Source organism: Aedes albopictus, chromosome 1, assembly GCF_035046485.1.
Source record: "Aedes albopictus strain Foshan chromosome 1, AalbF5, whole genome shotgun sequence".
In the NCBI taxonomy this organism is placed as follows: Eukaryota; Metazoa; Arthropoda; class Insecta; order Diptera; family Culicidae; genus Aedes; species Aedes albopictus.
Window position 1 is genome coordinate 7788424 of NC_085136.1, and position 13765 is coordinate 7802188.

Sequence of the window (13765 nt, forward strand, 5' to 3'; positions counted from 1 at the left end):
TGAATATATTCATAGAGAAATTCCTAAAGAAATTCCTAGAGAAATTCCTAGAGGAATTCTGAGAGGAATTTCTAATGGAATTCCAGGAGAAATTTCCAGAGGAATTTCTGGAGGATTTACAGGAGCAATTTCAGAAGGAATTCCTGGAAGAATTACTGGAGAAATCATCGGAGGAATTTTTGGAGAAATCCATGAAATAATTCCTGGAGGAATGTGTAGAGGAAACCGCGGAGAAGAAATTCCTGGATTAATTCTTGGGGGAAACCCTGGAAGGATTTCTGGAGGAATTCCTGGAACAATTCCTGAAGGAATTGCTGTACGAATTTCCGAAGAAATTCCTGGAGGAATTCCGAGATCCATTCCTGAATAAATTACCGAAAGTATTCCTGAAGAAATGCCTGGGGTAATTTTTGGTGAAATTCGTGGTAGTACTCCTGGAGGGGTCCCTGGAGGAATGCCTGGATGAAATCCTGGAAGAATGCCAGGAGGAATACCTTCAATAATTCTTGAATCAATTCCAGAAAGAATTTGTGGGGAAATTTTTAAAAGAATCCCTTGAGGATTTCCTGGAGGATTCCTGAAAAAATATTTGAATGAATTCCTAGAGATATCGCAGGAGGAAATCATTCAGGAATCCCAGGAAGAATTATTGGAATATTTCTTGGATAAACTCCGGGAGGAATTCTTGGGGTAATTTCTAAATGAATCCGTGGAGGATTTTCTAGATAAATTCTTGGAGAAATTGCGGTAGTAATTTCTGAAGGAATCCTGGATTAATGGCTAGAGGAATCCCTATAGAAATCTTTGGAGGAACTTCTGGAGGAATGCCTGGAGTATCCCCTGGATAAATTCCTGGAGACATGCCTGTATAAATTCCTGGAGGAATCTCTCGAGAAATTCCTTAGGAAATTCCTGGAGGAAACCCTGGGGAATTTCCTTGAAAAATCCCTGGAGAAATTCCTGGACTAATGCCTGGAGTAATCTCTGGATACATTTCTAGATGAGTTCCTGGTGGAGTTTTCAGAAGAATTCTGGGAGCAATCTAGTGGAGTTTGGAGTTTTTAGAAGAACTCCCGAAGCAATCTCTAGATGAATTGCTGGAGAAATCCCGGGATGAGTCCATGGAGAAATTCCCAGGAGAAATTTCTAAAGAAACCTCTTGAAAAATTCCTAGAGGAATCCTTAGAGAAATTTCTAGAGAAATTCTTGGAAGAATCCCTGGGAAAATTCTTGAAAAAATCCCTGGAGGAATCCCTGAAGCAATTTCTGGAGAAACCTCGGGAGAAATGCCTGGAAAGTTCTGGACAAATTCCTGCAGGAAGTTCTGGATAAATTCCTTGCGGAATCCCAGGAAGAATTCCTGGATTAATCTGTAAGGGAATTTTTGTGGAAATTCCTTGGAACTATCCCTGGAAGAATTCTTGAATGAATTCCTGGAGGAATCTCGAGAGAAATTCTGGAAGCAGTTAATGGAGGAATTTCTGAAGAAATTCTAAAAAAAATTTCTGAAAAAATTCCAAGAGAAATTTCTGAAGAAACTCCAAGAGAAATTTCTGAAGAAAATCCAAGAGAAATTTCTAGAGGAATTCCCAGAGGAATTTTTGGAGGAATTCCAGGAGGAATTCCTGAAGGAATTGCGGTAGTAATTTCTGAAGGAATTCCTGTGGGCGTTCCTGGATCAATTCCTGGAGGACTTTCTGAAGAGATTCTTGGGGTAATGCTTAAGTAACCTCTTAAGGAATTCTTGGAGGCATCCTTAGAGGAATTTCTAGATAATTACTTGGAAGAATCCCTGGGGGAGTTCTTGCAAAATAAACCTGGAGGAATCCCTGAAACAATTTCTGGGAGAACCTCAGGAGGAATTCCTAGACAAATCTCTATAGGAAATCTTGGGGAAAATCCGTGGAACTATTCATGGAAGAACTGCAGGAGGAATCCCTAAATAAATATCTTGAGAATCCCTGAATGAATTCCTGGAAGAATCTCTAGAGGAATTCTGGAAGGAATCCATGGAGAAATTTCTGAAGGAATTCCTGGAGAAAATTTTAGAGGAATTCAGAAAAGAGTTTCTGGTGGAGTTCCAGAAGGATTTTCTGGAGGAATTATAGCAGGAATCATCGGTGGAATTCCTGGAGGGATCCATGAAATAAATCCTGGAGGAATGTGCAGAGGAAACGCTAGAGAAGAAATTCGTGGAAGAATTTTCGGAGGAATTCATGAAAGAATTCCTGGATCCAAACTTGAATAAATTCCTGGAGTAATTCCTGAGGAAATACCTGGGGTAATACCTGGAGAAATTCTTGGTAGAACTCTTGCAGAAATCTCTGGAGAAATGCCTGAATGAAATCCTAGAGGCATGCCAGGAGGAATACCTGGAATAATTCTTGAAAAAAATCCGGGAGGAATTTCCGAAAGAGTTCCTGGAGGAATCTCAAGATTCATTCCTGATGAAGTACAAAGATCGATTTCTGAGGGAATTCCAGGAGGATTTTCTGAACAATTCTCAGGGGAAATACTGAAGAAACCGCTTAAATTCCTGAGGAAATCCTGAAATCCTGGATTAATTCCTGCGGGAGTTTCTGAAGGAATCCCAATAAGATTTCTTCTAGAAATGTTTAAAATAATCTCGGAATTCGTTTTTGTAAGAATAACAGAAGAAATTTCCGGTGAATCTCTGGAGGAACTCTTGAAGTAATTTCTGAAGAAACCCGATGCGGAATCCCGGAAGCAAGCCCCATTAGGAACTCTTTGTGGAATCTTAGGAGAGCTTTCTTAGCGAATACCTGGAAGAATTTTTGTAGGAATATTCCTGGATAAAAAAATAAAGAAATCAATGTCTGCAGTAATTGTTGAAGGAATACTAGGAACCCTAGTGGAGCGGACCTGGTGGGATGGTTAGAACACTTGACTATCACGCCGAAGACCTGGGATCGAATCCCACTCCCGACAAACTCGCAAAATGTGAATTCTTCCTTCGGAAGGGAAGTAAAGCGTGGGTCCCGAGATGAACTAGCCTAGGGCTAAAACTCTCGTTAATACAGATAAAAAAAACTAGGATTCCTAAAGGTTTTTTGTACAAATTTGTCAAGCAATTCTTGGAGTGTTTTTTAAGAATCTCTAAGTAAAATTTTCTAAAAGAATTTCTGGAATACATTCCTGCAGAAATACTTCGAATCATTCCAGATGTAATTATTGGAGCAATCTCTAGTGGAATTTTGGAAGGCATATATGGAGATATCCCTGTGGAAATCTCTGAATACCTGCAGAAATACCTTAAAGGATCTCTGGCGAAATTCCTGAAGAAAACTTCGAAAAAAGCACTGGAATAATTACTGGAGGAACCTCTAAAGATATCCCAGGACAAATCCCCGAAAAAATGTGTAGTGGAATCTCTAGATGAATTCTTGATTGAATTTCTGGAAGAAGCCAAGATGATCACTGAATTAAGCTATGGAAAAAAAAATCTTGGAGGAATTGTTCGTACTCATATAATTTACAAAACTATGAACAAATCTGAAACAGTCATTTTGATTACTCAAAACTACAATACTGATTTGCATATTCACAAATCGGGCGCCCATCCCGCTTGAAATTCATCTCAGGTCAGGCCCCCCCTGGGCCCCCTCCAGAAAAAAATCCTAGTTACGCCAATGGGAATAGTATGAATGGTCGCAAGCCTTCGGATCGTTTTTGCAGCTGGCATCGATGCTCTAAACATCTTCTCGTAGTTATGATGCTTCGGCATCCGCACGACGTTACTACGCCCCGTTGGGTTACAGTAAACGGTCTCTCGGTAGCAGTCTTTCCTCCCAGGGTTGGACCTGCCTCCTATAGAGTAATGCGGGGCAAAAGTTTGCACGGGACAAAAGCTCGCAGTGGGTCTTTCTCTGCGCACGAGTCAAGAACCCAATCAAATCTGTATGGGTTCGATACATAATCAGGTCAGTTACTCGTCAATGAAAATTGGAACGATTGCGTTGTGCTGGCAGAGTTATGCAAAAAATATCCCAAGCAACCAAAAGTTCGGATACCACTTGAAGAACGAACTCAGAAGTTTAAGTTTGGTTCAATTCCGATTTCGTTGAACTAAAATCTCCAAAAAGTTACTTATGTATTAGTTATGAATTTGGAAGTACGTGTACAAGCTTTTGACATCTCTTCAAAACGATATTAAAGTCGAAAAAAGGTTCAGAAAGAACTTATGTTGAACTTTAAAACAGAGTTCAATCAAATATTACCCGAACTCATGTTGAACTTTTGCGTGCCTTTAAAACTCAAACATAGTTCATTTGGACATATTCCAACAACTTGAAATGTTCCGTTCCGAACTTGTTTCGAACTTGTTTTGAATACTCAAAGTTCGGATTAATATTAACCGTGCCAAAAGTGAACTTCACTTGAACTTCGGCGACAGCGCACAGTGGTTCCAGCCCCATATGAAGGCGGCCATAAATATGATTTTATCGAGTTTTATGATAAAACCGCTGAATTTGATGCATATTTGCATTCCAAATGCGTGTTTGTATTGTTATCAAAATGGGCTCAATCGAGTTTTTGGTCTACCCTGACCATGGAAAATAAATTCGCCTCATACGACACTAAAATTGATAAAACACTCATGTCGAAATGAATTTCATGTGTCTAAAACATCACAATAATATACACCAAGAAGCAAAACATGTGAAAATTTGGCGAAATTTTGAATTTTCTGAATTAATTGCTTAGTGGATCTTTTTTTCTACCCATTTTTTTAACAATTTTCCCAATCTTATCAGAAATTACTTTATTCCTCAAAAACCAAATATTTTTCAACACAGGTTACTAAAATAATGTAAAATGGATGTAGTGCATTCATTGAAAGGTAAGTTTTATCATTTTTGGATACAGTTTTCATGAGAAACTGTAACCACCATATGGTGGATCTTTTTTTGTGCCAGTCACTGTACAATTTGTGGTCTCCAGTATTGATTTTCGCTCAAAATTCGTCAACCATGCTTACAAAAATTGGCGCAGCTTGATGTGTCGCATGATGGGGTTTGGTTCAGTTTAAAATACGGCAAATTCTACCGGTGCTGGTCCGGATCACTGAAATGGCCCTATATCCGGAACGCCTTGACCGATCCGGACCATTTTTTAATAGCAAACAGTGCGAGTGATCTTTTTGTACACAGGCGTACTTACACACACAAAATCTCGGATAAAACTTCACAATGTCCCATACATATTTTTGATTTTCTGATTTGTTTTTAATTCGCTGTGTTTTAAGCATTGTCAATGTCCGCCAAATTAATGTTTTGGACTGGCTTGAGACTTTCAACTTTATCTGTAGTTCAGATTTGGAAACATGGCTGAAAAGGCGACTCATGCTAAAATTCAAAATGGCGGCTAACTCTACGGAAACTCAACATCCAGAGAAAGGCCCACACTTTCGGTTTCATATTAGGGGAAAGAGGGGCTAAGCATATGTGGTCATAAAGCTAAAATGATGCTTATATTAAGGTCGTATGCCTTGGAGAGTGTTACTTTTTAGGTGCCGGAAAACTGCAGGAGGCAAAACGCCTTTTTGGGTGAGGCAAAACGCCCGCTGGCATTTCCCGCTTTGACTTGTTGTGAAATACCAAGGGGCTCCATCGAACTCTTCTCAGCAGCAAATGAAGGAGTATGAGGCACGTGGTAGTTTAATGGGTTGATTCCATATAATCAGCGCGCAATGTCTTAATTTCTGTGCGCTGCTAATTAGGGTTCCAAATGTGGATAATCGTCGTTTTTCACGCTTTTCTTTCGACAATAGTAGCCGTTCTTGGGCTCAACCTGCTCAGTTTGAGTTCAAGTTAGCTTGCATCTAACGAAAATCTCCATAATATGATGAAATCGCGTGAAGGCGTTTTGCCCCCAGGGGGCGTTATGCCCGCAGTTCCCCTACGAGATAAATATTTAAGGTAAGCATTGATGTAAAATCTTCGTTGAGTAACTCATTTTAGTTGCATTACGACCCGGTGTGGGAAAGTTGGTCATTAAGGTGAAATTGTAATAATAGTCATGAGATAGGAAATTTTATGAGGAAAAACTATGCTGAAGTCAGCATGGCGTTTTTTCTATCCGTTTTAAAGTTATTCACTATTTACTGTTTGGAGAAATTTGAATATCAAGGTGTTTTTCTAAAACATGTCACAATAAAACTGTTCAAAATCACATACAAAGAAAAAAATCACGTAAGCTCCACAAGTTTTTGTCTTGAATGTGTTTAGGAATTATGGTGACATCATTTATTGATTTTAGTTTTTTTTATTCAATCCCTTCATACAGAATTTATCTAGCAAAGAATTCTAAAAAAAATGGAACAGTGAAACAGCCCACGAAACAGTGGCAAAGTGAAAAAAGGCAAATCCGTTGATACATCCCAAATTCAAATCGCGGAATACAAACACAAATATGTACCAATTTTTGGAGAATAAGTTCCAAATCAAGACCTTCTAAAAACCAGAGCATGTTTTTTTTTTTTGACATCAACACCAAAAATAAGGTAGACCGAGGCAAATTGAAAAAGGTGGCATGAGATGAAACGGAGAATTAATGTTATTTTATCAAACCTACATGAAGAAACTGAAAAACTCAAAATTAGGTGCTTTTAAACTCAAATTTGAGTTCTTTCTATCTCCCTTTTCATGCACTCTTTCTATTGTTGTCAGAGAGTGAAGAGAGAAACAGCCCAACTTTTGCAGTTCGAGTGCGTCAACCCAACACTGAGTTTCTAGTACAGTACTCAAATTTGAGTGAATACAACCTAGTCGAAATTTCGGTTTGGTGAAAAAAAACTTAAAATTAGGTATTTTGTTTCACATGGAAGCTAGCGGGAACAACCCAACATAAACATCGATTCCATTAAAAATTAGCTTGAGGCACGCAACCCCGACGTTAGGTGGAAAGAACTCACTTTTGGGTGGTTTTGTCTCTCCGTGTAGATAAACAATTTGATTACCATAACACATACACGGCATACAATAAGACAAGGTAGGCTACTATTGGTAAACTACAATTTTGAACGTAAACATGTGACGCTAGTCGTATCGTCCTATAAGTTGATCAAATTGATGGGGACTACTTGGTTGTTTTATTCACGCATTAAAACGATTTGAATAACATCATTAAAAAACTGTATGTTTCTCGGAATGTATCACCTTCTAAAAGTTATACAAAATGTGCCATACGTTCGGTTAAGTATTATGCTCGTTTAAACCGTTGTCAGTACATAACTGTTAAAAATGCCAAGGCCTACTGACGCCACACAATATGGTACCTAATGATAAAGTTTCTCGCTAGTGCCTTTCTATATAAAAGAAAATGGATTTGTCAATGGAAGCAAAAATTCAATAAATGGTATCACCATAACTCCTAAACACGTCCAAGAACAAAACTGTTGAGCATACGTGATTTCTAAACTTTGTATGTGTTGTTTAGCAGTTTTCAGGTGACATTTTCAGAAAAAATATCTATAAAATCTAATTTCTACAAACAGTAAATCACCAATAACTCTAAAACGGATTGAAAAAATGCCATGCTGTCTTCGGCAAAGTTTTTCCTCATAAAATTTGATATCTTTTAATGGAAATTGTTTTGAATTTGCATTATGTTGAGATACTTTTTATGATAAGGAAAAGCCATGGTATATCAAAAAATGATGAATTACAGTAAATTCAAAAATGTGGTATTCAAACGTGTTGCCACCTTACAAAAAGGTAAAAAAATATCTATATATATAAAAAAGAAGTGGCATACATGGGACCGTGCATAACTAGCAAACGGAAGGTCCGATTCGGATCGTCTAAGTTTTGTTCTGTTAGTTTTCACCCAAGGAAGGTTTATGAGGCAAAAAACATGGACATATTGAGAGTTTTTGAAAATCGATTCTTCTTACTTCTTTTTGAACGTGGACTTGGACTTGGCTAGGGACTAGAAACGTCAAAAATCGTAGTAAGCAAGACAAAGTTTTCCGGGGACAGCTAGTTTATTTTATATTTATTACGAAAAATGGTCTTTTTTCTAAAATCTCGCCGGGCGACCTGTAAACGTCATTTGCGGCCGTTCATAAACCACGTAGACTTTCTGGGGGGGAGGGGGCTCTGGCCAAAGTCCACGCTCCATACAAATTTCAAAATTTTTGTATGAACAAAAGTCTATGAGGGTGGAGGGGGGTCTGAGATGGCCAAATTTTGGTCTACGTGGTTTATGAATAGCCCCTTTATGAAAGTTGCCGTCACACAAAAGTTTGTTTCTAAGACTAACAAGCAGTGCTTTTGTTAAATCCACCAAAAACTCTCCAATTTCAGCTGTTAATTGATCAACTAGTTTGTAATGGTACAAATTTGAACAAGATTTTAAAAGAAAAATAAGTCGGTTATTTCAAAAGAAGAACCGTCCAAGTTTTTCCTTACGAACATGTTTTAACTTAAGTGTTATTAAAGTTCAATGTGAAGTATTGAAAAGAAAATTATAAACATGTCTAAATTTCCATACAAAATAGCCATTTTTATAAGTCTATAAATTTGATGTCTGTAAAACAATTAAGATTTAAATTTGACACAGAACTAAAATTACCTGTACTTTGAATTTCAATTGAGTTCAAGTAATTTCCTAGGCTACATGTAGAATTCCTGTTCGTTAAATTTTGGAAATAAAATACTGACTACTATGATCCCAATAACTCAAAAACAAGACGTTCGAAAAGCATGCTCTTTTGGCTCGATTTTACTCTTCACAGTCCGACAACAAACGGTCATACAAAAATTTCAAATCAGTTTCGTTTTCGAGTTATTAGGATCATAGTTGTTTACTTTTTCATTCCAAAATGGAACCAACAGATATTCTACATGCTGCTAGTGAAATTGCTTGAACTCGATGAAAATTAAAAATACAGGTAATTTTTAGTTCTGTGTCAAAGTTTCAGCTCGATCGGTTTACAGGCGTTAAAGACATAGAGCTCTAAAAATGAACATTTTGTATGGAATTCAAGAAATGTCCACTTCTCTATCCAATACTGTATTAGTCGTGAAAACTTGATTTCATTCGATACATTTTATTTGGAGAAAATCTATTTCTAATTCACTTATTGAGCTCTACACTCGTAATGTCGAATACCGAGTACGGTAAATTTTTGACGAAAATAAAACAGCTGAACATAAATAGCAAAAATGACAATTTTCTCGCGTTTTTGACAGTTGGTGTACTGAGCATCAGTAAACCCGATTGCCCAAACTACCGAAATAGTTCTGTTGTTCCATTTTCGCTGAAAAAGTTCCGAACGAGCAATTCTGGATTAAGTGCAATATATTGTACTATATCATTCGAAAAAATCTATCAGAGAAAATAAATTTTGCTCAAACCGTTTACTTGATCACAATTCACAGAACAGCCACGGCAGTGCAAGTTTTTGTTACACGGAAGTCACTGGGACTTACTTTTAACACAATGCTACAAGTAAGTAACAGTGGCTTCTGTGTAATCAAAACATGTGCCGTCTTAACTCTTATGTGACATGTGTGCTGTTTGGGATAATAATAAAATATACAATAAAAATCAAAACGTGTACAGCCCGGTTCCGATTGTCTTAAAATTTGTGACAATTTCGCTTGCATTAGACACACGAATTTCACAAATTTCATAGTGACAAAAACCATGCAACACACGCATCGCTCTGTAAGATAAAACATGTTGCTTCCGTCTTGCAACGCGACGAAAGCACACTCGACGGACGCTGTGTTGCATGAGGTGGTAATCATCACCATAGCAAGCTTTGTATCCTTTTTGTTTCCCCTTCGTGTTGAAGAAGGCTATGCAAAGCTCTGCTGGAAGATTACACCAAATACATGGAAGCTAATACCGTCAGCGAAGACGCAAACCATCCACCGTCGTGTAGCAGTGTCATAGCATTTTGCACACTGATAAACACGCGATGTAAAGGCTTTCTCTGCATCCAAACGGCTATGGTTTGCGTGAAGCTTTTGCTAAGGTTTAGCTTCGATGTCTTTCTGAATATTCTAAAAATGAAAATAATAACCACTGCACTGATATGTAGGTTTTGGGTTTGAAGAATGACTGCTGTCCTTGTTTAGTCAAAATTTTAACAAACAATCGAAATGTTCACTATTCATAAGCAGTGTAGAATCGAAAGTATGATCGACAATTTTCATATCTTTTGAATTAGAAAAGATTATTTTGAAATGATCAACAGTTCAACATTCTTAAGAACATATCTGACGACTCTTCGCTGACCCTCTGTTTAGTTGTAAAAGAAAGTTGTTTTGAATTTTTTTCAAAAGATTTCAAAAATTGAGGTCTGATTATTATTTTTTCTATTAATCCTAGTAACCTTATGCTGATGTGTAGTCTTTCGAACATTCATCATAAGTCAGCTTGTAACAATCTTCAAACCCCAAGACTCACATACATGTAGTGGTTATTAAGTCTGAAAGAAGTTAGTAAAATATATTAAAAATATTACAAAAGTTTTGAACTGTTGATGGAGTGGAGTATTCAAAACACGCTACACAAAGTGAGAGGAAATCGAGTTCAAAAAGTAGAGTAAAATCTTAAAAGAGTAGAAACAAATCACACATTGCCGTGGCAACACACACGAGGGAACGCCTACTACGAACCGTTTGTAATAGAACCCAACCGGAGGAGGAGGCGGCGGAGGATGGTGCTTCAGTGCTAGGGCCGAAGCGGCGGCAGCCGACGCCACAGCAGACGCCAAAGGAGGAGGAACCGCCACCGCCTGCTGCGACGGTGGCCCAACAACTCCTCCCAGTGTCAACTGTTGTTTCTTCTTACCGCCACCGCCGCCGCTCGACTGTTGCATCTGCTGGTGCTGATGCTGGTGCATTCCACCAGCCGCGTTGGGACCCGCGTTCTGAAATTTAAACTGCATTATTCCGAGCTTCTGCGGGCGGCGCTTGCAAAACTCTGCCTCGTTTACGGTCCAGACGGCGCCCTTGATGTTCTCGACCCGCATGAAGCACTTGTGCAGCGACAGATTGTGGCGGACGGCGTTCTTCGGGGCGGACGGTCACATGGAGGAAATGCGATCGGATGGGTTACTTTGATTGGTTGGTAGCGAAAGGGCTGAACTTGAGTTCTCCGAATGAGACGGAGAAGACGAGTTCAGTGTGTGAATAGTCTAAGCTGTAACAAAATGGTTAGGTTCTCGATCGATAGCAGCGATAGGGCTTGAGCTTTCGATGAGCCTTATCAATTACCTTCCATGTCGCTGCATTTCTTCGGAAGTAGCAGAATGTGTTCTGGAACCAGTTGTAAATTTCGTTCAGTGTCAGTTGCTTCTCTGGTGACTCGATTATCGACTGAAATTGGGTGAGAATGCATGCGTTATTTCCAGAGTATCTTATAACGTTAGGATTGACGTCTAGTGTCCTTCTTAGTTCCTGTAGACCGTCAATCTCCAATGGATTACTTCTTTTTTCATATTCACAGAACTTACCTGTCTTATCAAAGATGCATAAGTAAACGGCGGGCGTACATCATGACTTCGGTAGAACTCGCGATTCTTCTGGACATCTGCAACCACAAGCATAGCTTTAAATCAGCAAGACGCTATCCAACTCACGTCAACACACCAACACACTCACCGTCCTGCACATCGGGGAAGTGAACCTCCTTATACCCTCCAATATCCGCGTCCTGCGGTGACCCAAAGTACTTGGCCCGAATGGACCCCTTCGAAGATCGCCCACCTTGCTGTTGCTGCTGCTGTTGTTGCTGTTGCTGATGGTGATGATGCAACGCCTGCTGTTGTTTGTTGGTCAACTGAAGCGCCGCTTCAACCATGGACCCGTCCGTTATCGGCCCGGCCGGCGGAAAGCGTAGCCCCGCGATCAGATCGTACGGTGGCGGTGGAGGCGGAATCTGCGGCACAAACGGACCGGCACCGGCCATCGGAATTCGCGCCATCTCGTTCTTCTTGTTCAGATGCAGTATCATCGCCTGCAGTCGATCGCGCTCCTTCTGCAGCTGCAGGTGCAATTGACACACCACCTCCATCTGGATGCGAGCCTGCGCAGCCGAGTAGTCACCATTGATGTGATCCGACTGGAGATGGTTGTAGAATTCGTCAAAGTCGTCGAAAATCCTCTCGCAGCCTGGCCAACGGCATGCACCGCCGCCGAACAGTGGGTGAACCACCGATTTTGGTGTGATGTCTTCTGTATTAATTAAGAAAAGAGAATTTTAGAACCAAGAAAATTTTCCCAAGAAGTGCCTAATAAAAATTTAAAATTCGTAAAGGCTTGCATCTGAACCATTTAGAATAGAAAATTTCTCCAAAACTGCGTTTTTCTGTTCAACTGAAACGAGACAGAATCAAAAATTAAGCAGAGAAAAATGGGTGCATCCATGTTGAATCGAGACGGAAGTGCATCATGGCGTGTCTGGGTTGGTCCCGTCTGAAAAGAAGTGAAAATAGAGACACAAATTCACATTACTCCACTCAAAACCCGTCACAAAACATCGCAATTTTCACAATCACAAAACCAAAAGTCACTTTTTCATCACCAATTCGAACAGAAGAAAATCACACTTTTGAAAACCAATATTCCACTGAACAATTCCAAACCAAACACAAAACTGCATCCAATCGTCACGGAATCCTTGCAGCTTCTGAAAAGATTGGTTGCGAAGAGGATCTCTCTCCGTCTGTCCGTCGTCGTTCCCGTAGATATAGCCACGTGCATTGTGCGCAGGTCACGCGTGTCTGGCTGCAAAGGTGTAGGAACGGAATCGCATCGCAGCAAGCGTATGTATGGCATACGGGGGTGCAGTTTGCTGAATGTGGTTGCTATGATAGGAGCTTTGCTGGGTTGATTCTTATGAAGCTTTTGATGCGAAGTGATATAGAGATGGCGCCACCGGTATTGTTGGGAGGATGAAAGGACAATCAATCTGTCAGCTATCGTTGATCCATAACATGTTTTGGAATTTCTAGAGCAGAACCGCAAGATTTTCTCGCTTCAATTATAATTTCATTCCAAAATCCATAATGCATTTTTTGCAGTATTGAGTATTAACAGCGGCGTCATGGTCGCAGTCAAGTTCGCAAATTGTGAACAATCCTCGGTACCCAATTACGTAATTTATGTTCAGTCCTTTACTGTCATATCGGTGTAACACGCTATAGTAGTTTACGCAACAAGGTGCAGAATGAAGATTTTTACAGCACGAGTCGTACATTTATCCAACGAGGCTTGCCGAGTTGGATAATTACGACGAGTGTTGTAAAAATCGAGTTCTGCACCGAGTTGCGTACTACGTTTTTTGCAATTTCATAAATTACCATTTGAGGATAGTTTTTAACAAAACTTTTTCATCAAGCTGGACACTGATGTTCATAGTCATGTTTAAGAAAGTCTGATCATAGCAGGTTATACTACGCAGTTGTCACAATTTTTCAAAACTGCGTTCAGAAAGCATCAAGAAGTTGATCAAAACTGAAAACAGTGCTGTAATGGTTCATTACGCAACGCAAATCAGTGCTGTAATGAACCATTACAGCACTTCTAATTTGGTGTGAGAAAGTAGGCCTTTTCCTGTCAGATTTGCGTAAGGTAAAACAGCCTATTACGATGAGAAATTGCAAAAAATATAATTTACACGGAAAAAATACACGGTACTGAAAATTATTGGGTACCGGACTGGACACACAAAATTTAATGGTTTTCTTTGGTACATCGAGGTCTTAAAATTACACTATGGTATTAAC

The 13765-nt window shown here is 39.4% G+C and overlaps 1 protein-coding gene across 3 annotated transcripts; it reads right to left on the reverse strand.

Annotated features, from left to right (window-relative positions):
* Positions 1-9439: 9439 nt before the first annotated feature.
* On the reverse strand, positions 9440-12678 carry LOC134284401 (forkhead box protein P1-B-like). Of its 3 annotated transcripts, XM_062843228.1 has the most exons (5): positions 11628-12678; positions 11492-11568; positions 11253-11354; positions 10964-11047; positions 9440-10906 (listed from the first exon to the last, which is right to left on the reverse strand). In XM_062843228.1, the coding sequence occupies exons 1-5, from the start codon at positions 12049-12051 to the stop codon at positions 10541-10543; spliced, it is 1053 nt and encodes a 350-aa protein (XP_062699212.1). In that variant the 5' UTR covers positions 12052-12678; the 3' UTR covers positions 9440-10540. The 3 variants fall into 3 exon arrangements, with proteins under 3 accessions (XP_062699212.1, XP_062699199.1, XP_062699206.1); XM_062843215.1 differs by having other exon boundaries at positions 9442-11047; positions 11628-12677; XM_062843222.1 differs by having other exon boundaries at positions 9466-11047; positions 11640-12675.
* Positions 12679-13765: the final 1087 nt, after the last annotated feature.